At 44.9% G+C, this 24114-nt stretch overlaps 1 protein-coding gene across 1 annotated transcript in view; it reads left to right on the top strand.

Annotated features, from left to right (window-relative positions):
- C1_2H10orf90 (chromosome 1_2 C10orf90 homolog) overlaps positions 1-24114 on the top strand; it is a 561981-nt gene that overhangs the window by 454550 nt on the left and 83317 nt on the right. The window contains exon 6 of the mRNA XM_085622763.1: positions 16754-16943. Within this exon, the coding sequence (XP_085478889.1) occupies positions 16754-16943 (190 nt within the window). The remainder of the gene's footprint in view (positions 1-16753; positions 16944-24114) is intronic.

The following is a 24114-nucleotide window of genomic DNA, read 5'->3' on the forward strand; positions in this document are numbered from 1 at the left end:
CAAAATAAAAAACAAGATATTTTCGATACAAAATAAAATATCAGATGAAGCACCCTCTCTTCCACTTTCAGTGTTCAGTTGGGTACTCGGGAAGAAGACATCATGGCCTAATTCTGAAAGGGACCCTCCCAAAGGAGAAGAACTACAATTCAGTTGAGGTAGTGATGGACACAGAGAGCAAAAAGGAGGAATTAAGTTAAGTAGACCCCCTTCAACCAGTATGTTCAGGGAGGGACCACAATCGTAGCGACCCCCCGCCCTCCCCCAGCCTCCATATACAAGACAATGTCAATATCAGGGAGAGTAAACTCTTCACCAAGCACCATCCCTTTGCTAGCAACTGTAGCAGCTTTATCACAAAATTCCCCTCTCTGAGATACTTCAGAGACTGTGCATAGCCCCCCAGGATGGTCCCCCTCCAGAGAAAAACTTAAAGAACAATAGTCTTTTATAAAGTTATCAGAGGTGTTAAAAAACTTTAGCTGGGCAGCTGCAGATGGCTCCACAGATGACAAAGTCAGAGGTAAATGCACCCAACCCTCCTGTACACTGCCAGACATCAAAGTCCCACTTTCATCACTGACCCTCTTCAGACATTCATAGTGGAGGCATAGAAGGACAAGAACTGGAGACTTCCAGCACTGCCTTCGGTGGCAACAGTAATAACGGGATGAGATTTGAAAAAAGGTTGCTGCGAGCTTCCAGTGCCACGGATTAATTTAGTTGTTTTTGGTTTTGAATCAGGGAAGAAGAAATTACGTACCCAGAACCCAATTTCTTCCATGTCATCATGTTCTCCTAGAACCCCTCTGTTATGTTGCATCTCGCGATACCACGTGGAACAATCCACTGGTGTTGCGATGTAACAGGGGTGAGAGGCCATCTCTCCTCGCGTATGTTCATTGTTTAGTTTGATCCGTGCACATCGGTACGTGAGTAATAAATGGGTGTGGTCATGGTCTCTGCGTCAGAGCAGACACGCGCCAGCCGAGTAATCGACACCTTGGTGTCCGTGTCTCATTTAGCATGCTGCGCAACCGCATGATCAAAGGCCCCGAAAACTCACATGTGCCTGCCAGTAATTATCGCCTTGCTGCGAGCCGGCAAGCGAGGGTAAAACATTACATGAGGGTGGTTTGCTGAGGAGCTCAAGCGGCAGCTGCGCACGTGTTACTCTGCGTGGGTAGTGCTCGTGCCGTGGTGACCGCCTGATCATTCTCACGCTGGTTGAGAGTGCGACCAAGAGCGTCTGGTGCACCCTGGTGTGGGACACAAACAAAGCCTCGCAACGGGGGTTGCAAAACTGGTGGCTGCAAGCTGCGCCTGGCTGCATCACTGATTAAGGCCCTGATAGCTGGAGCACTCGGTTGCGGAAGAAGGAAGGCTCAGTGAGTAGCGCCGCTGGAGGTGACACCACCACGAGGTGTGGGAGGAGTGCGTGTGGCATTGAGCAGTGCATGTACCACGTGCTCAGGGGACAGTGAAGTGATCAAACACCTCAGTCATTATGGCTCAGTTCCCTGCGATGGAGCCCTTTACTGTGGAGGGAGCACCCTCGGCACAAGCCCCAAAACGGAAGGAGTGGGTAGAACAAGTGCAGCTGTTCTTTGAGGCCACCAAAGTGGAGGATGAGCAGAAAAGGGGGATGATACTGCATCTGGGTGGAAAGGATGTCTACAAAATAGCCAAGACGGCCAAAGAAGCAGCGCCTAAGACCCACTTCATCCTGATTGCTGTGTTGAATGCCCATTTCGAACCAATGGCTAACCAGGACTACGAACGGTTGATCTTCAGGCAAGCCAGACAGTAACCTGAGGAGTTTCTAGATGTGTTTCATGCCAGGCTCAAAAAGCTAGCGATCACGTGTGGCTTTTGTGATGAGGTGGAAGAGATCAGAGGACAGATCATTCAGGGGTGTGCAACTGCGAAGCTAAGAGAGCGCATACTAGAAGAATCAGGAAAACCGTTGGCAGAGCAACTTACATTGGGGAGAACCAAAGAACTGTCAAAGGCCAGGGTGGCGCACATTGAAGCAGCATTGCAGGCCCCCGTCAAAACAGAACCGGTAAATACTGTTACTTCCGAGGCCGGCGTAAAATCCCCGAAACCTCGAGAGAACAGACCACGCACATGTGGGTACTGCAGAGATCCCTCTCACAGACCATCAGCGTGTCCTGCAAAAGGAAAATGGTGCACATCGTGTGGCAAGATGAATCATTTCATGAAAGTATGCAGATCGAATAGAGGGTGAGCGCTGAATCCCCAGGTGAACATGATTCCCGAAGCTCCACTGCCTGGCAGAGACATGAACGAAGATGCCCAAGAAGAACACACCGTCCATTCGGTATTCACAGTGGAGTTAGCATCTACATCCCGGAGTCCACTACCACAATGTGAGATTAAAGTGGAGAACCACGTGATGACAGCCATTGTTGACACAGGGGCTACCATTAACATCATGTCCAAAGACACGTTTAAGAAAATGGGGCAGCGACCAGCTCTGACACCGGCCACTATCACAGTATTTGCGTATGGACAGTCCAAGCCTCTGGCAATCAAAGGCAAGTTTAAAACTACTGTGGAATATGATCAGGACAAAGTAGACACGGTGATATACATCACGGACGAAGGACGTGGGATGCTGTTGGGTTGTAAGTCGGCAGAGACCCACAGGATAGTCAAATTCGCGTTTGGAATTCACCAAGAAGGGGTGAGCCAAATACTGCAAGAATTCCCCAAGGTATTTGAAGGAATTGGATGTCTCAAGGATAAATAAGTACACCTCCATATAGATCCGTCTGTACAACCCATGGCCCTTCTAAACCAGCGAGTGGTGTTCGATCTGAGGCCATTGGTCGAGAAGGAACTCCAGAAACTTGAAGATGCTGGCATAATAGAGAAAGTGAAAGGTCCGACTCCCTGGGTGTCACCTATTGTAATGGCCCGAAAACCCAAACAACCAGGGGAATTCAGGATCTGTGTGGATATGAGGATGCCAAATGCAGCAATCAAACAAGCGTGGCACCTCACGCTGACGATCAACGATCTCATAGGAGAACTAAGCCAGGCTTGTTGGTTTTTGAAGTTGGATCTGAGGACTGCGTCATCAACTAGTCCTCGATGAACAATCACGGTACATAACAACATTTTCGACACATGTCGGATTGAGGCGTTATCGAAGATTGAGTTTTGGGATATCGAGTGCCGCTGAGGTGTTTCAGAACACCATTAGAGAGCTTCTGGCTGATCTCCCCGGAGTTGTCAACGTGAGTGATGACATTTTGATTAGGTCTGGGCGGTAAATTCCATTCCGCTCGCGGAATTTGGGTAATTTGTGTAATTCTGCGATCCACGGCTTTGCGGAATTTTTTGCTTGTTCACACTTTTAAAATCCGTGTTCGTCAGATATTTCCCCCCGAGCACGCAAACAGCATTCGCGAACAGGAAAAAAGCATTGCGAACAGGTGGAACAAGCAATTCCACGTGTCCACGGAACTCTGCGTGCTCACGGAGATTTTTTACCGTTTCGCAGAGTTTTGTGTAGCGCGACTACACAAATTCTGCCCACCCCTTTTGATCCATGTGAAGTCAATCACTGAACACAACAGCCGACTGTGAAAAGTACTCCAAAGAATTCAAGACTCAGGTCTTACACTTCAGAAGGAAAAATGAGACTTTCTCCAAAACAAACTACAGTTCTTTGGGTATACTTTTTCCGAGGAGGGGATCACTCTGGATCCTGAGAAGGTCAGGGTCATTAAAGAAGCTCCCGCTCCAACCAATGTGACGGAAATGCGCAGTTTTCTGGGCATGATAAACTATTGTGGTAATTTCATTAGAGATCTGTCATCAGTGACCATACCTTTGAGAGAACTGACCAAGACCAGTGTCCCCTGGGTCTGGGGCCCTGAACAGCAGGCTGCGTTTGAAAAAACCAAAGAGGCTCTGTCAAGCTCTACCACTTTGAGATATTTTGATCCTCAAATACAGACTCAAGTCGCAGTTGATGCTGGACCAAAGGGGCTCAGAGCTGTCCTTCTGCAACGGAAGACAGCTGAGGATGAGTGGCGTTTGCGAACAGATCCCTGATAGACACTGAACAACGGTACTCCCAGATAGAGAAGGAGGCTATTGCCGTTCAATGGGGGTGCCGACACTTCCATTTGTATGTGTACAGGAAACCGTTCCTAGTCACTACCGATCACAAGCCACTCATCCCACTTTTTGCTGGCACCGCATTCAAACCACCACCTCATATTGAGAAATGGATGCTGCACTTGCAGGACTACCATTGCAAGATTGGGTATCAACCGGGGTCCAGCAACCCTGCAGATTATTTATCTCGACATCCTCATGCGGCTACCCAAATTGAAATGAAGGAAGCGGAAGAAACTGAAGAATATGTGAGATATGTATCTGACCGATCACGTCCCATTCCAATCTCCATACAGGATTTGTGTCATGCCACCAGTCAGGATGCCTGTCTGCAGAAGGTACTGGAAGCTGTACGGAGAAATGAATGGCGTCAGCTGCGGGACTCCGAGAGAAGACTTACCCCGGAAGCCAGGAAAGTGACAGAGACAGAGCTCACTGTCGACCGAAATGACTGCCTCCTTCGAGGTCACCGGCTGATGATTCCTAACTCCCTGGTTGACCGCGTGGTTGGGCTGGCCCATGCCGGCCATCAAGGAATGGTGAAGACAAAAGGCAGGCTGCGTACAAAAGTGTGGTTTCCTTTCATGGATAGCAAAGTCGAAGAAGTTGTGAAGTCTTGCAGATGGTGCCAAGCGACTGGTGTCCCGAATTTTCCAGCACCCATAATTACAGAGCCCCATCTGGAGGGCCCCTGGATGTGGATGACCATGGATTTTGGAATCCTCCCTGATGGGAAACACTCCATGGTTGTCATCGATGACTACTCAAAGTATCCGGAGGTGGAAGTGCTATCATCATTGACGGCCGGAGAAGTAATTCCCAAGCTAGAAAAGATAATGGCGACCCATGGGTTGATTAAAGAAATCAGAATGGACAATGGCCCACCATTTTAGGGTCAGGAGTTCGCGGACTATCTGGCCTCTCAAGGAATCACCCACCAGCGAGTCACCCCGAAGTGGCCTCAAGCAAATGGAGAAGCTGAACGTTTTATGAGGACACTGAATAAGGTTATTCGCATTTCTGTCGCGAATGGAGACCTGGTTGAGCAGGCAATCTATTCATTCCTACGTGACTACAGGCAAACACCCCACATGACCACTGGGCATGCTCCAGGACATCTATCCATGGGGAGGATTGTGACTAACTCCATTCCTCATCGCCCCCAATAGGCTCCTGACGAGATTAATGACTGTGCTGTGCCAGCGAAAGCGTGCCAATGATCATGTCAGCACCAGACGGAAAGCCAAGCCGTCGACCCTCAGAGTGGGAGATATGGTCCTGGTTCATAATAGACATCAGGGAAGCAAGTTCCAGCTACCTTTTGAGAAGGACCCGTGGCGCTTCATTCGCATTCAAGGTACCCAGGTCACTGCCAAGAAGGGTTTGGAAAGGATTAACAGAAATGTCTTGTTTTTCAAAAAGTATCATGAGATCCCGGACCAACCCCAGGAACACGACATGTCTGAAGGTGAGGAGCGTCAGTGGGAGGACTGGACTGGGAGTGAATATCTTCTGCCTAGCTCCCGAGGAACTGATTTGTCTACCAGGCTTTCCGAGGGGCACTCAAGAAGTGAGGTGCCATCATTGCCCACCCTAGAAGTGCCACCAACTGTATCGAGGGACATGGTCACGTGCTGAGGTAAGCGCTCTCACTACAATCTGCGGAGCAACCCGGCACCTTCTAGTCAACTTTGAGATTTTCACTGCTGAACTGATGTTGATGTGGACTGGAAAAGCTTTGGGAGGTCATGGGTAGTTGAAGTGTATTCTCTTACTGATAATGTAGTACATTCCTGCAATGTGCTCTTCTGTTTTAGTTTGTTTGTTGTTTAGGAGGAATGTTATGTTGCATCTCGCGGTACCACGTGGAACAGTCCACTGGTGTTGCGATGTCACAGGGGTGAGAGGCCATCTATCCACGCGTACGTTCATTGTTTAGCTGGATCCACGCACAGCGGTACGTGGGTAATAAATGGGTGTGGGCATGGTCTCTGCATCAGAGCAGACACGCGCCAGCCGAGTAATCAACACCTTGCTGTCCGTGTCTCATTTAGTACGCTGCGCAACCGCATGATCAAAGGCCCCGACAACGCACATGTGCTTGCCAGTAATTATCGCCTTGCCGCAAGCAGGCGAGCAAGGGTAAAACACTACACCCTCCACGATCTTATAGGTAGCTGAACAGGCCAAAAACTGTGCTCATGGACACTTATTAGAGACTCAGAGAACACTCAGGCAACACCAATAAGCTCAGAAAAAACCATCAGCTATACCGCTGCAAAATACACTGCACAAACTTGCTGGGCTGGCTTCTGTGTATCTGAGCTTGCCTTCATATGAAGTAAAAAAACAGCAAGCAGTGTTAGTGTGCAGGCAAAGCAGCAGGCAACAGACAAAAGTTAAGATCAAACATCCAAATGACAAGCGTATAGGTGAACAGTAAATAACTGTATGTACAGAGGGCAGACTCTCCTCCGGGAGGCTCAAGCCACACCTGCCTAATGCCGGCTGCCTACGAGCCCAAGTCTCTTTCTGCACACAGTTGTCTTCTGAAACACAAAATCACAGGAACGAAAAGGCAGCAGCTACCAGCAATCCAGCAGAAAAGCGTAGCTAGGAGTTCTGGGCGAGTTGTCCCCTCCCCCCTGTAAAACTCTCCTGCCCCTGTCCTGCCACCAACAATCCAACAATCCAGAAGAAAAGAGGAGCTGGGAGGCGGGAATGAATGCCATCTCCTCCGCCATAATGGCCGCTAAAGTGAGAGTCGGCGTTCGGTGTTCCCGAGCTAACTAATGACCGACTGAGGCTCCCCTCCACCAAAGCTGCTAGCTACATAGGTTGCTCAGAGCCCTGCTCAGAGGCTCTCGGGTCTAATGCTGCACTCACCGGCTCACCCCCTCCACTCCTCCGTCCTCGCACCAGTGTCTGATGTCAGCAGGCGTTAGCAACAGACAAAGGAATCCAGAAATTCAAGGTACTGGTGATGGTAACACACTTCATCTACCATTTTACGAAAGTGGAATAAAAGGCTGAATGTTCTAAAACCCATAATATCAAGTATACATATGCCATTGAACCCATAGAGAGAACACTTCCAGCGACAGGTTTTCTACATATATCGCACAGGCATATTTTGACATTTGTCAAAGAGCTAATAATTGTTTAACCAATCTTGTTAGTTATCAATAATGACTACAGTAATTGAATATTTAATTCATGTATCAGAACAAAGATACATTGTTGGAAATAAAAGGTGGATACAATTGTTGTGATTTACATGTAACACTAAACAGAGCAAAGGCACAGGCAGACCAATTCCATCGATATCAGAAATGCCTGCATATTCTATGGTGCAATGCTCAACAATAGGTCAATATGGGGTTTTATAGTTTTTATTTACGATACTATTTAACAAGTGTCACAGTTGTGAAAAACAGATTGTTGGTCTCTGGGTGGCCTTGCAGCAGCTCTCTAGCTGCATGAGTCATCCACAATGACTGTTAAGTGGTGGATGAATGGATGTTATATTTACCTTACAAGCTTTTTCAAAGTGTATGATTGCACAGAAGTAATTTCACCATGAAACTCTCATTGGACATAATATGCATTTGCAACACATGACCTGCTGTGCAAACCTTCTTCTTTTCTCCCAAACTCTCTCATTCTAAACGGAGAATTATTTTTCTAGATTACATAGTACAGCTAATTTTAAATTGGAACTCTCAAAATAGTATTTCTAGAAAGTAATGTGTATCTTTTTACACTTACAATCGCCTGTGTTGCTGCCAATCGTGGAGACAGTTTGTATGTATCAGAGTTCACAGATATGACATGATTGCACAACATCAATAGGTTCTCAGTAAATCACTGAAATAATCACTACATCAGATCCGGTGGACAAGGTAAAGGGGTTTGGGTACAATCTGACTGGTTTGAAGCGAGTGGTTAGGTGCTACAGGGATGGAGATGTGTAGTGAGGTTAAGGCACAAGGACATCTCTAAAAAAAAAAGGGGGGCTTTGCTGACAAAGCCAGCATCCATTTCTTCTGGTCCCACTTCCAGCCTTTCTCTAACTCAGTATCCATGTCTCACTGCCCGATTGTTGCGAGCTTCCTATGCCAGTCTCCTCATCTCTTCCCTGGGTCTAACTGAGAAAGGTTTTGCTGTGAGTAGGAGTAGCCTTCTCCTTTGGAGTACTCCTGTTTTACTCTTAGAGTTAAAACTAAGGGCCTGATTTAGATATTGGTGGATGGGTTACTCCATCACAACAAGAACAGATATCCCTTCTGATGAAATCTAAATCTGATAGGATATTTTGGGATTTAGATTTTGGCAGATGGGATTTCTGTCCCCTTTGTGATGGAGTAACCCATCTGCAGATATGTAGATCAGGCCCTGAGCCAGAGGTCATAACGTTTTTGTGTTTCTATCCCCCTGTGTCCATGTCTCTGCCTTATATTGTTTTATGTAGGTTTTGTTTTGTGTTACAGTCAGTGTTAATGCCTCTTACGGCTGAAACTCCTTAGGCGAACTACATTGCTAGAAGCATTGCAATTAAAACCATTAGGTTAAAATTAATTACCCTTTCGTATATTTTTTTTTCCTTTTATTAGCCATAAATGTTAAATAATATACAGGAAACGAGCACATTAGGAAATACCATGAACAAAATCCAAAAAGAGAAAAAGGGGAGAACAAGGGAGCACAAATACGAGAAAAAAACTCACATTATGTAATGTAAACAGTGAATGAAAGACAAGAATAGTTATAAACTCATATATATCTTACTAGACATAAACTCAAACAGAGTACATATATAACACAATTCTAATCCCAATGTATACCAGACCACACCCGTTTGAATTTTCGCCAGGAATGTGGTCCTCTAGCTTTGACAAGAGCCATCTCCATTTTGTATACTTCACGAAGCAGAACCCAGAATTTATTGATGCTGGGACCTATTTTTTTGGATCCAGACACGAGCAATGCACAAACGGGCACATACGATTAAAATTGAGACAAATGACCCCAAAAGACGACCCTGATCCTGTTTTACCCCCAACACAATTTCTTTCTCTGTCATCCGAATATCATGTCCAGCCAATATTGAAAGAACATGATTAACTTTAAGCCAAAATACACTCAACCCTGGACACGTAATGAATATATGTCATAAATCAGCAGCATACACTTGGCATTTTGGACAGTATACTTTAGATGAAAATTATTGATTCACAACCCATTTAGAAATGAACTCGGGGTGTAGTACAGCATAAAAATGACCCTGTGTTGCTGTAGTTTCAGTTTAACCGATGCTACTTCTATATCTATGATCACCAATCATTCCTGTATTTCATTACTAGTTATATTAGTTTGAAAAAAACGACTTAGCTTTGCTGCAATCTGTATACCATCATCATTAACAGTAGCTAAGAGATTCCTATAAGCTTTACCAATTAGCCCTCGGCCAGAAGTCTGAAAAAGTACGGATAGAACCTCAGAGGGACTAGCCATCTGTAATAAACCCAAACCACATAAAAAGTAGTTCCTGATTTGTAAATACTTAAAAAATGTAGTCTGTGGCAGCCCATACTCTTCTTGCAAAGCAACAAACGACCGAAACCCTTGTCCATCATACAGCTGGCCAAGCTGTACTATACCCCTACTTAGCCACCTACTTCCAACAGGGTCGTGAACTATCTCAGGAAATATGGGATTTCCCCATAACATAGTATACACATGCAGTTTTGAAAAAGATGCCTTAGAAATATCTTGCCATATCTTGACAATGTCTCTCACAATCTTAAATCAAACCCTCTTGTAATAGATGGGGTCGGTAGTTTTGTATAACAAAAACCCCGCATCAGGGCCACATGCCAATTGATAAGAGAGTCAGATACTGACACTATCAGGTCCCTTAAGGAAACTTTGCATTCGATCAAAGAACGTGGCCCAAAAATATAATTTAAAATCTGGGAGCATGAACCCGCCTTCTATATATGATAGCTTGATAAAACATAGGGCTCTCCTAGCACGCCGATAGCTCCAAATAAAGTTACCTATAGCACCCTCCAAACGTTTAAAGAATGCCACAGGAATCCTAAGTGGGATAGTACGAAATAAATACAAAAACTTCAGCAGAATATTCATTTTAACAATATTACATCTCCCCACAATACTGATGGGGAGCCGGTGCCACCTACGCAAATTTGAAATCACCCTCTTTAACAGTGGTTCATAATTATGCATAATCACCTTATCTACTTGACTACATATGCAGACCCCTAAATATGTTGCTGTTTGTGTTATCCCCAAAGCGACCGGAGCCGCATGTGTGTGAAAATTCAATATTGTCTGTGTTTTATTAAAATTTAATTTATAGCCTGAAAATGACTCGAAAAGCTGGGCTTCTAATGTAATCCCAACCATAGCGTCCTCAGGTCTACAAGAAAAGACTGCTATATTGTCTGCATACACAATTAGTTTGAGCTCTAAGCCATTGAGAGATACTGGAGGGATCCTTGGGTTACGCAGTAAATGTTGTACAAAAGGCTCAATATAAAGATCAAACAACAGCGGAGACAGGGGACACCCCTGTCGCGTGCCCCTTTGAACTACAAAAGAAGATGAAGACAGACCGTTAACCTTGACAGAGGCTGTCGGATTGCTGTACAGTTTCTGAGTTGCCGAGATAAACCTCCGACCAAGGCCAAATGTTGTCATTGTTAGCCATAGTTAACCCCAAACCACCCGGACAAAAGCCTTCTCGGCATCTAACATCAACATCCCTACACGCTGATTTAGCTGGCTGGAAACATCAAAAACAGCAATAGCTGTATTACTGTGGGCCCCCGTGTCTCTACCTGGGACAAAGCCATGCTGATACTCTGAAACTAAGAAATGAATTACCGGGGCCCAGACGAGACGGAAGAATTTTTTGAGTCGGCATTTATCAATGATATTGGCCGATATGAAGTCTGCTCCTCTGCCAGTTTCCCCTTTTTTAAAAACACTATAATATGTAATATTCCAGGAGGGCGGAACATCCCCCCCTGCATAATCTCATTACATAATACCAGAAAAAATGGCAACACTAGGCAAAGCGTTAATTGCTCCCTCAATTTCACCTAGGTTAACATCTCTTTGCAGAGGCTCAGAGAGGGAATGTGTCAAAACAGGTCTAGCACTCTCCTCAATATACCCAATAACAGTTGGTTGATTAAAACAAGTTGAATTGTCGTACAGGTCAGCATAGTATAACTTGAATTGATCAACTATATCTTCAGATCTAGTATAGACTAACCCATCTGCCCCTTTAATATGTTTAACTCTTGATCTAACCCTCATATCGGCAATCTGATTGGCCAACAGACGCCCAACCCTTTCCCCATACTCATATTGTTTGGTTTTGAACTTATGATAACTATTCGCTACTTTATCCCTTAGCCATCTTTTAAGTTTAGCTCTAACGTCTATAACTTGCTGATGGATCTGCTGTTCTCCGGGGTCTTTTAAAGCAATAGCTCTAGCATGCTTTTGCTCTAGACCTAGATAGAGCTTGTGTTCTTGTTCCATCGAAGATACCCCCTGTCTATTCTTTTTTTATATAATATATTGTAGTGTAGCCCCTCTGACGAACGCCTGGGATTGTATGAAGGCGTTCGTCGGGCATTCGCATAAAATATCAATAGCTTACAATATGAGTCTCTTTGTAAATGTTATCTATTATGACACAAATTCCAACTGATAGAGTTAAACTTATATTTGAATTCTCTAGTAGCAAATAAAATAGAAAAGTGCAAATATTAAACTAGAAGCTTATTGCACAGGTAGAGATTTGATATCACAGCAGGGCTATTCATACTTTCTCTTCTGTGAATTGAGGAAAACACGGTTTTCAGTAAAGTACAAAAACATGTAAAGATGGTAAACCTACTATCACACGGCATATGCCGACTTCGAATAAAGCAATGAACTCTTACGGCGGGATGTTCCCATCAAGACACCCCAGCCTTTAGAGTTCCAGGACTTTTTTTATTAAATTGTCTCTTCCCTCTAAAAGAGGGGGTCCTTATGTGTGACCAGCGCTAGGTGTTCACCCATCCACCCCTGTTTCAGCTTGGAATTAAAAACACAGGCTCTTTCTAGATAATGCTTTGTCAAATGTCAATATTTTGTAAAATTACAAACCAGGAGGATTAAGAAAACAGTAGTGCGAAAGTAGTATGTTGCGAACAGCCGCATAAAAGCCTTACCTAATTTGGCCTTGATAAGCTTCCATTCATAAAGGGCACATAAAACATACAACTAATTCAACAATATACAGGGGAAGAATTGTACACTAATGTCCATTCTTCTTACATCACATCACATTGGAACTCCCATGTCTGTTGGAGAAGTTCGTCAGAGCTTCAGTATGATGTGCATGCATGTGTGAATCTCATTGACAAGTTATATCCCCTTGTCTTGTGGACTCAAGAAGGTTCTTTGGAGAGATGCCATAAAGGCATTTTTTACATGTCATTATGCATTTTCCATTCTAAAAGGTAGCTCCTCTGCACAGTAAAATTGTAGAATACAAAGCCAAAATATTTTCTGATGCATATTTAGTTTTCTCTTTAATGCACCGCATTGCAGCACGCTTGGATGTTGTATGATGCCAAAAGTATAGAAAGCCGATAATTTCTGCCTATGGGTCTTCATTCAGGGGGGAAGGTACATCCGATCCCGTAAATAAAAAAAGGTCCCTGGCCCCTGCAAAAGACGGAGGGACCACATTGGGAAGCACTCAAGCGTTAGATGAGGATCCACCAAATACATCATCTGCTGCTGCAACGCAATTCGTGGAGCACGCTGAACTACCCATTCGGCCGCCCATTACCATTGGCTTGGGTGACTTGGGTAATTCTGCACTTGATATCCCGTCTGCACTTAGTGAAGTTGGTCCCCAATTCCAAGGCCCAGGTTTGACCATTCTGTCCTGGAATGTAGCTGGCATCTCCAGTAAGGTGAATATCCCAGAGTGGGAAACTTTGGTTAGTAAAGGTGACATACTCCTCTTTCAAGAGACATGGGCCAGGGCGCCTCAGGTTAGGAGGGGATATGACATTTTTGAAATCCCGGCAAGATCGAATGGGAGAGGGAGACCCTCGGGAGGCTTGGCAATCTGGGTGGCGAGCCACATTGGGTGCCAGGTGGTTGGTATGGATACACTTTCACCGGACATACAGTGTGTGCTCCTCAGTTGGCCTGACAAAAGCACGTGGGCTATTGTTAATGTCTACTCTCGACCTGTCGCTGTGGGCAAAGAATCTCCCACTTTGGCTGATCTCTCATCTTTTCTGGGGCAATTGACAGGCAACTTGAAAATAGTGATGGGAGGAGATTTTAATTGCCACTTTGAACCCCTGGAGGGCCTAATGGAGGGTGCTTTTACTGCCGAGGATGACCATTGGGGAGTCCCTCCTTCCTCATCACCTCACCCCAAAGCTTGGTCTCCGTTGGCAGTACAACTTACTTCTCTCACCCTGAATTTTGCACTAAGGGCGTGTAATGGGCGCACCCCTTCTGATACTCCTTCGGTGTGCACCTTCAACAAAAAGGGCCATGAGTCAAGGCTGGACTACATTTTTATAGATATTTCCCTGTGGCCTAAAGTTTTAGATTTTAGAGTGATCCCGAGGATAGACAGTGACCATAATGCCCTTTCCTTGGAGATCCAGCACCCAGCCCCTGCCTTAGGGACGCCAACTACCGATCTTGCAATTGATCAGGGAGACATATTACTCACCACAAGTAGGCGTCGAGTGAAATGGGGGAAGATAGTTGAGAAAGAAGAAGCTTTAACAAACCTCTATGGTATAGCACTCCCTAGGTTCCAGGAGGTGGACGCCCTCATAAACCAACCTAGACCCGCAGATTATAATAAGAGGCTATCTGGTATTCACCAGGCCCTAGTAAGGGACCTCGCAGATGTCTTCAACCCGGCCCTGCCTATTAGAAGGAAAAAGGCTCGTGCTCCGACTTGGTATACCTCCATTTGTAGGAAAACTAAGTCTGAGCTACTTTCTGCAATTAAAGATGGTAGTGATAAGGTGAAGATCGCTGCCCTTAGGAGGGAGTACAAGGCAGCACTGGCCAACGCAAGGGCAGAGTGGGATTGGAATCACTGGCATGACCTGTCTGGAGCCCTCAAATCTAAAGACTTTAGAAAATTTTGGGCTCTTGTAAACAATGGAACAGGGGATTTGTTGTCTGCAGTAGAACCCAATATTGCCCCCTCTGTCTGGGAGGCTCATTTTGGGTCTCTATATCAAGAATCCACTCTCTGGCCGGAGGGGATGATGGTAGAGTCCCCCTGCCTGCCAGATGTGGCCTTGGAATTTTCTTTGGGGGAGGTGAAGCTGGCACTGGAGGGCTTAGCGCTGGGGAAGGCACCGGGGCTGGACAAGTTACCCGGTGATTTGTTCAGATATCACCCTGACATTTGGGCCCCGTACTTTCTAGTCCTTTTCAATGCCATCTTGGGAGGTATGGCGATCCCTTTCTCCTGGTTAGGGGCTGAAATAGTTCCGATTTATAAGAAAGGGTCCCCCTTGAGTCCTGCAAATTATAGGCCTATCAGCCTGATAGATGTTCCCCAAAAGCTTTTTGCGCGCCTCATTTTGAACCACCTATTAGACTGGGTCGAGGAAAATGACATCTTGAGTCCCTTGCAGGCTGGCTTCAGGAGAAACACATCGACCATGGATCAGATCTTCCGCCTAGTTCTCCTCTACTGGAAGACGGTGAGGATCGAGGGCGGGAGATTGTACATGGTCTTCGTGGATCTGAGGTCAGCCTTTGACCTAGTCCCGCGCAGGAAACTCTGGGAGGTGTTGGAGAAGTTAGGTATTCCCCCCCAGCTACTTAACATCTTGGTCAGGCTCCATGAGAACAACTACGCGCAAGTTAGGTGTGGGAAGGATGGTAGACTCTCATCCAGGTTTCCTGTGTGCCGAGGTGTGAGGCAGGGTTGTGTCTTGGCACCGACCCTGTTTTGTTTATTCATCAATAATGTCATCTCACATCTGGAAAACGTCAAGGATAACGACGCCCCCTGTTTGGCAGGTAGGAGGGTTCCGGCAATCATGTTCGCCGATGATACCCTCCTCCTTTCAAAATCGCCAATGGGGATCCAGAGGATCCTGGATGGTTTTGGTCTCTTCTGCCACCAGCATGGGTTGGAGGTGAATACAGAAAAGACCAAGTTTATGATCTTTAACCCACCAACTAAAACTAGGCCTAATCCTACCCTGGGGACCGTTAGCCTTGAGAGGGTGTCCACCTTCACATATCTGGGGGTTATATTGCAGGAAAACTTGGCATGGGACCGACAGATAGTACGATCCAAGGTTAAACTATCCCAACTCTCGGGTGCAATCCTGAAAGTGGCTAACACTTCTTCCTTCAAGCCCATAAGCCCGGCCCTTGAAACCTATAAGACCCAGGCCAAGGCAGCGGCCATGTATGGCAGTGAGCTATGGGGACATAAAACGGTGAAGGGTCTATCAATAGTGGAAAATAGCTTTCTAAGGCGCCTTCTAGCCCTTCCAAGTGCCACGCCACTCCAGCCTTTGAGAATGGACATGGGTCTCCCCCCTATCGCAGAGGAGTTTGTGACAAAGCCAGTGAAGTTCTGGCACAGGCTCTGGTCTACGGACGATAGGGAGGATCTTACCCATGTCATGAGCTTAAATTCTAGCGGTAAAATCCCCTGGCTCACCTTTGTGGAAAACGAACTGTCTGGCATTAATCTCCGCGTTCTGTGGGAGGACCCTGCACGAGGCTGCCGTGCAATTTCGCGCAAGGCTCTGGCACAAATCTATAAAGCCAGGTCCCTTGCACATTTGACGGCTGCTCAAAATAGTGGCACCTTAACCCTGCAATTTTTAGAATCCAAAAATTCTTACGTTTTCGAACCTTTTATGGATTTTATCTTTCCCATCCTGGCAAGGAAATTGTATGTTCAGTGGAGGTATAGCACACTACCTATTAATTCATACACTTCGAAGTGGTCAAATGGGGGCGACAAAATATGTCCCTGCTGTAACAACCATGTGGAAGATGACCCCCATATTTTGTTTGTGTGCCCTGCATACCAAAGGCCTAGAAAATATTGGATAGCGCCAATCTGTAAGAACCTGGGATTCAGAGAGTATGCACAAGCATACAGGATTTTGAAAACTAGTACCCTGGGCCACATTGTGTTTGCTGTTTCCAAATTTCTTATGGCCATTTGGTTGATTAGAAGGAAAAAATTGTCTGAAGCTCTTTGAACTTTTTAAAGAATCTTTTAAATGTAATTTTAACTCATTCATTGCTGGGAGAGTCGTTTTTACTCAAATGTATTTTAATAATGTTTTATTGTCTGTAATGTTTTTATTGTGTCTTTTATGTTCTATATGACCGAAATAAAGAATTTTTGGATTGGATTGGATTGGAGTAAAGAATTAGGTTAACTTCTTCTTGAATAGGAAAAAATAAACGACCAAAAATAGTCACAGTAACGGCCTTTTTGCAACTGAGAAATAAACTGCACTGTTTGTTTTTAAAACAGGAAGCGCTAGAACGCCACCGGCCTGGCTTCATTTCTCATTCAAGAAAACGCATTCGAAAACTGGAGCGCAAGGTGCAGCTAAGGAAAGCGCAATCCACCGAGAGCCTGGCTTCCGACAGCAGACAAAGCAGCCCCCTCTCATCGACCTTCAACAAGAAGAAGCTCTACACAGTGCCTGACCCTCTCAGTGGTAAGTTGGCAGTGCTTTTGCATGCTTCTCGTCAAGCCGAGATACCGGAAGTGTACCTCTCATGTCAAGTTAATAGCTATTAGCTTCCGTTATTAAACTACATACTCCAAATATAGCAATGCTATTGAGAGTACGCTCCATATTAAATCCACCTGAAAAGCACTCGTTTACTCCTGGTAAAGTCCACTCCCTGCAGAAAGCGTTCTTAGCAAGTGCCCAAGTCTCACACGTTAGACAAGGACCTAGCTATCGGCAGTGCAGCAGGTGCGGAGGCCAAGGGACACGCGCCTTCATTAAAGTTGTTTTTCTACTACAAAAGAAGCCGATAACTGGGGTCGGTTTTCCTTACTTATAGGGCCCGTGGCACTCTTGCTACGCGACTGACAGGAGTTCCTTCCTACCCCCAACAGACCAGTAACCACCATCCTCCATTTGCACATCATCGACCAGAAGCGGTTGAAGCGGTAAAAACATGGGGGCAGATTTATGAGCCCCTTGCGCCACTTTTGCGTCACTTTTCCCATGTCAAAAGTGACGCAAAAGTGGCGCAAGGGGCTCATAAACCTGCCCCATGGAGCCGGGCGTGAGAACCTGGACTCCTGTCACATCACCCTTGAGAGAGCAGATAAAGTAATCAGCCCAGATTTGCATATCTCCCGACCACGGGGGAGGCATCATTGACACAATATTTTATTTTACCTGCTTGTATAGTATAACATAGAGCTGTGCAGAGGAGCAGCAGTGATATGACGAAATTATAGTAAACAGCAATAAAAAATGAGGCACACCTGGTAAATAAATATCTAAAAAACGTGTTAAGCGGCATTGCTTCAGGCTAGAACATTTTTACGACCCTAGGAATCTGACCGGGTGTGTACAGACCATTATGTTTTTTGAGCAAAGAGTACGGTTTTTGTTGTCCTCACATCTTTACACTTAATAGCATTAATACGTGTAAGCACAACAGATTCCCTAGTGGAATTGGCTGTGTTCATTTTGGTTGCGTTGGGGAACGTTGCTCCAGAATCAGTCGTTACTTTGCACCCCTTTTTGGTGCAAGGTTTACAGATGCTTGCTATCGAGTAGGACAAGCAGTGCAGCAGCAACATGTGTCGCACACACAATATTTCTTGAATCAGTGGTTGCTTGGACGACGATTTAGGGTAGCAAGGAGTGAGTGATGCTACGCCTGTTTGGTCCTGTGTAACCCTGGACATTGCCTTTGCTTGTCATAGGCTCCAGGCTAATGTGAGTGTGGCAGGACGAGAAGTTGAGCACGTGTCTAAGACATTATTACTTAAAGGGAGCCGTAGACTTCCTCTGTTAAGGTCTATCTGCTGGCTGTCAGTTTCAGTATAATGAGCTCCGCCCTCCCAAGGAGCCCATCAAACCCCTGCAATGCCAGGGTCAGATGCCAGCATTAACACCCCGATTCTGACATGGCACGGAGTGGCTGGTGCTTGTGCTGGGATAGAGGAATTCCCAGGATTTCCCGTTTGTCAGGGGGTGCACATGCACCCCTGGGAAGGTAAACCTTGTGATTACCAGTGCCCTTGGGGCCCTCTAGCCCTAAAACCCCTAAGGATGCTCTTGCACATATTCTATAAATGTGTGGCTCCAGTAAGGGAACCCCCAAGGACTCCTGAAGGCCCGGATTCCTCTGGGAGATACTATTCTCGAGAGGTGGCCCATCAGGCCCACCGGTGGACACATGCACATCAGCATGGTGGTGCTTGATGTCTGCCACTGCCCTGCATCCTTCAGCCAAGACCAGGTGCCAGTGTAATGAAGGGCAGTTATGACTGGTGGGCAGGAAGAAGGGGTAGCTGGCTGGGTTTGGTATTTATACATCTGAAATAAGGGGTGCCTCCCCTCAGGTTTCAATGAGGCTCTGGCAGCCATGATGGCCTCCTTCACTTCCCACTCTACCCCATATCACCGGTCCCTCTGCAGGAAATGGGAAGGTGTTTGGGGAATAAAGGCGAGTCAAGGAGTCAATGCAGTGAGGTCACCACGCGGGCCAAAATATGTAGTGATATGAGTCCTATTGTCTCTGGCATTGTAGTGCTTTAACGTTCATGCACGGGGGAACGGGGGAGTGGGGGTGTATGAACAGCCTATGAAGAGTGGTCATTGCTGTAGGCATCAGTGATGAGACAGCCGCTTCCGTAAATCTGTGCCCACTCATCGAGGCCACTGGTCCATGCTTCATCGAAGAACGGCTTCACAATATGAGGTATATGACGGGGCTTATACAATCCTCTAGAAAGGAATGATGTGACATACTTAAGCAGCGAGATTAATGGGAACGCTGCAATTAGCCCACATAGGGATACATAAATAGAAAGACAGATAATAGCAACATTAGAGCTGCAGATTTCCGTTTACATGACTTAGAAGCTGCAATCACATTAGTGCATGCTGTATAATTTTAATATTAGCCATGATTCTGTTCAATTTTTCATTTTCTGGTTTATTTATTAGGTTAGATAATTTCACCCTGAAGAAAATCACATTTTAGGCCTCATTAAGCAAGTACACAATAAGCACTTTCCTCCCAGTTCCTGCTGACACAGCCTTAACCACAAAATACAGATGTGTTGCTAACATCCTGAATTAGTTAGTCCGCACACTTCAGTGAGAAGGCTGGACGGGAAGAGCAACTCATTTTAAAAGTACAGTTTCCTTCGCACAAAGTTTAGAAGACGAGGTATTGATCCAGTGCGAGCATTCTGCACGTTAGGTATATTCATACAGACATGGCTGCTGCCATTGTGGTGGGGATCGCAGTATAAGCCCTTTAGATGCCCAAGCAGATAGTTGTATGTTTATATGGAATTTGTGGAAGGGCTGGCCACTGGACAAAGTGGTCATATTTACAAGCCCCGTGCGAACCCCCCTGTGTGTCACATTTTGCTGCCCTATGTTTACAAGGACACATAAAGCCACCCTGTGTGGCTTTTCGTGTCCTTGTAAATATAGCCCCCTTTCACGCAGTACTTTGTGTGAAAGGGGCATACCATGGGTGTTGATGTTCCCATGCAACTTCCATGGCTTCTGCCGCATTCCCAGATTTACAACTGTTCGCTAACCTGGGAATGTGTCAGGGGAGGGCATAGGGAGGTGTAACAAGGAGAAATTATTACATTTTTTCTCATTTGTCCACTTTCATTGTAGAATGAGTAAATCACCTCTTGTGATTGTTTTTGTCCAGGAAGGTGTCCCTTCCTGCACAAAAACAATCTCCCCTAAAATGCAGACACCCTTGCTCCATGGTGCAAGGGTGCCTGCGTTGGCACATGGCATAGGGTGGCCAGATTTGTGAACCAAAAACCGGCACTCACCAGAAATAAAAGTAGGACTAAAGCCTTTAGTCTCACATCTATATCTGGCCTTTCCTGGTTTTTGCATAGCCTTGTACATATGTGCCTATGTATCTGTATGGTAGGCTTTTAAACGTATGTGGACACATACAATCACACACACATATATATTTATAAATGCATATATAATGCATAGATAATGTTAAAATATTAAGTAAATATATGCCTGTATATATATTCACTGAAAAAACCATAGGTTTCAGGCCTGATGTACTTAGGAATTAGCATTTAAAAAACCTTAGAAATTCACTGAAAAAACAATAGGTTTTAGGGGTGTTATAGTTAGCTGGACAGTTCACTCGAACAAAACCATTGAAATTCCTCTGATATAGTTAGCTGTACTAACTACATCTCGCGCGCCCGCAATCCACTGCTGATGATGTCACATATTACATCATTCATGACATGGTTAGTGACATCACTGATGACATCTCAAATGACATCACTGATGACATCATCCAGTGAATGTGGTTTGGTTCGTTATTTAAATATGTATTATAAATATAGCAATTTGCATTGAACAATGAGTGGATATATAAATATAAATATCTGGATGGAGGATTTAGTAGCAGTGTGATTGACTGTTTACTTGACTAATTTATAGTGTCTCACTAAATATATTGGATACTGACTAAACTGTGAATATCTGTATCACTTTGTCAGTTGTTGTGTAAGCTGCTGCACTAGTTGGTTACTAGCTACGTGAAAGTCTATATTAGTTTTTGATTAGTTAACTGAGTATTTGTATGGGAGAGTGAATGTGTGTGTTGTTCGGTGGGGGGTGTGTGACTGCCCAAAGATGTGTGAATAGTTGATTCAGTAGGTATATGAAGTTAAAACTACATGTAATAACAGTTGTTTGGGTGAGTGAATATCTTTATGGGTGTGGCGATGAGCAAATATATGTCTCAATGGTACATGTCCAACAAACTAGAAAAATAAAAGCCAGTGTATGTGTCAGTTGTTGTATATGAATAAGTATACATAAGACTCAGTGATTGTATGAGTGACTGTATGGTTAACTGTATAGTTGTAATAGTGATTTTATAACACACTAAGTATGAGTTATTATCTATATGAATAGATGAAGTGGTGTTTTTATAAGTGTATAGCTAAGTAAAAGTAAGTATGATCCATTGTTTGCATAAGTGAGTAGGATGACTTCATAAGTGATTAGGATGTGTGCTGGTGTGTAATGTCGATATAGGTGGTATAAGTATATTTGATAGTGTTCTATTGATCATTGACAGCATGTGGGAGTGAATCTATAGGTAAGTAATTAGATGTGTGTATAGATCTAGGAATCACTGAGTGGGTGTTTAGAAACTTGTATTGGTGTGTCAATGGTTTTAAATCTGGCACTCTGTATTTTACAGTGAGTGATGAAAGGTTATAATAGTGTTTGATGAGGTGTATCTGATTGTCACGTGGATGATGTCATCAGTGATGTCATCAGTGATGTCATTTGAGTTGTCTTCAGTGATGTCACTGACCATGTCATGAATGATGTAATATGTGACATCATCAGCAGTGGATTGCGGGCACGCGAGATGTAGTTAGGACAGCTAAATATATCAGAGGAATTTCAATGGTTTTGTTCGAGTGAAATGTCCAGCTAACTATAACACCCCTAAAACCTATTGTTTTTTCAGGAAATTTCTAAGGTTTTTAAAATGCTAATTCCTAACTATATCAGGCCTGCAACCTATGGTTTTTTCAGTGAATTTCAAATGTTTTTTTAAATGCTAATTCCTAACTATATCAGGCCTGAAACCTATGGTTTTTTCAGTGAATTTCAAAGGTTTTTACATGCGAATTCCTAACTATATCAGGCCTGAAACCTATGGTTTTTCAGTGAATTTCAAAGGTTTTGTAAATGACAATTTTTAATATATTAATTGTTATACTGATTTTTTTAATACTGATTTACTACATTTTTTAAACTGTTTATTTTTAGATATTTTATTTTTTTAATTACATTATACATTACAATACAAAATATACTTTCTCAGAATGAATTACTTTAGTTTAAATACTTTGCAAATAGGCAATAGACTTTTAAGTACAGTAGTTACAGTTGTTGCAATGGGCAACACAATTTCAAACACAAAGCAACATTGAGCTCAATGTGAATTTCTGGTCAAATGCAATTAGTTACTTTATGGATTACTTTTCTAACCACAGGACTGGATCCTAGATTCAGTCCTTGGACATCTCCTGTAAACAGTTGAGTAAAAGCGTTTTGGTTACAGTAGTGATTTTCAAGGATTATTATTGTGTTTTAAAAGTTGACACCAATGTTATCCTATGGCAGAAAATTCACTTAGCAGGTAAGTAGTGTTATCGTTACTTTTTCTTACTCAGTGGTGGATCCTGGATCCAGCACAGGTGAATCTCATGTAAACAGTTGAAAGAATGTGTTTAAGTCATACAGACGATTTTTTAGGAATATTTTTAGTTTGTGAAAATAGACACTTCGAAACTTTTCTGCTTAAAACCACACAATGGATTCCTATGGAAAGAGATACAAGTTACTGGTAAGTACGCTTAGAATTACTTTTAAGGGTCAGTGCTGATCTAAAAGTTGCAGCACTGGGTTCTCTCCTGATAACAGTTGAGTAAATCGGAATTCGTAGTTCGGCTGATTTTAGAGGAATATTTGTACAATGGTGAAGGAAGGGGTGGGGCCTGAGGTGACGTGTGCAAACACGCCCTGTGGCGCGTTTTAAGTTGGGGAATTAATTCCTCTTCAATACTGTGGCCAACTAGCCCACCAGGTACCTTCAGTATGCGTCAGGGAGCTGCGTTGCAGAGAGGTGTTCAGAGGCCACGGCCCTTTTTACAACACTCTGAAACGCAGCTCCGTGGCGCTTACTGGAGGTACCTGGTGGGCTAGTTGGCCCCTAGGGGACCTCTTGATTGAAGAGGAATTAATTCCCCAACTTAAAACGCGCCATAGGGCGTGTTTGCACACATATCCCCTCAGGGCCCGCCCCCTACCTTCACCACTGTGCAAACGCGCCCCGTGGCGTGTTTTAAGTTGGGGGATTAAGTCCCCTTGAATCCTGAGGTCCCCTGGCGGCCAACAAGCCCACCAGGTACCTCCAGTATGTGCCAGGGAGCTGCGTTGCAGAGAGGTGTTCAGTGGCCACGCTCCTTTTTACAACACTCTGCAATGCAGCTCTGTGGCGCTTACTGGAGGTACCTGGTGGGCTAGTTGGCCCCTAGGGGACCTCTGGATTGAAGAGGAATGAATTCCCCAAATTAAAACGCACCACAGGGCGTGTTTGCACAGTATCACCTCAGGCCCCGCCCCCTACCTTCACCACTGTGCAAACGCGCCCCATGGCGCGTTTTAAGTAGAGGGATTAAGTCCCCTTGAATCCTGAGGTCCCCTGGCGGCCAACTAGGCTATCAGGTACCTCCAGTAAGCGCCACAGAGCTTCGTTGCAGAGAGGTGTAAAAAGGGGCGTGACCTCATTACACCTCTTTGCAATGCAGCCCCCTGGCGCATACTGGAGGTTCCTGGTGTGCTAGTTGGCCCCCAGGGACCCCCAGTATTCATGGGAATTAGTTCCCCCTCTGCAAACGCGCCAGGGGGCGCGTTTGCAGAGTGGTGTAAGGAGGGGGCGTGGCCTCCGGCTGTATAGCCCCCCTTCTTTTCCTATTTTTTTGGCCCTGTGGACCCATCCCCCAGGGCCTGCCCCCAATTTCTTTCTTTATTTTTTTTTAAATCAGGAAGGGGGCCGCGTGGCCCCCCTCCCAAGGCCATAATTTGCCCCGGGGAC

Source organism: Triturus cristatus, chromosome 1_2 (genome assembly GCF_964204655.1).
Source record: "Triturus cristatus chromosome 1_2, aTriCri1.1, whole genome shotgun sequence".
Classification (NCBI taxonomy): Eukaryota; Metazoa; Chordata; class Amphibia; order Caudata; family Salamandridae; genus Triturus; species Triturus cristatus.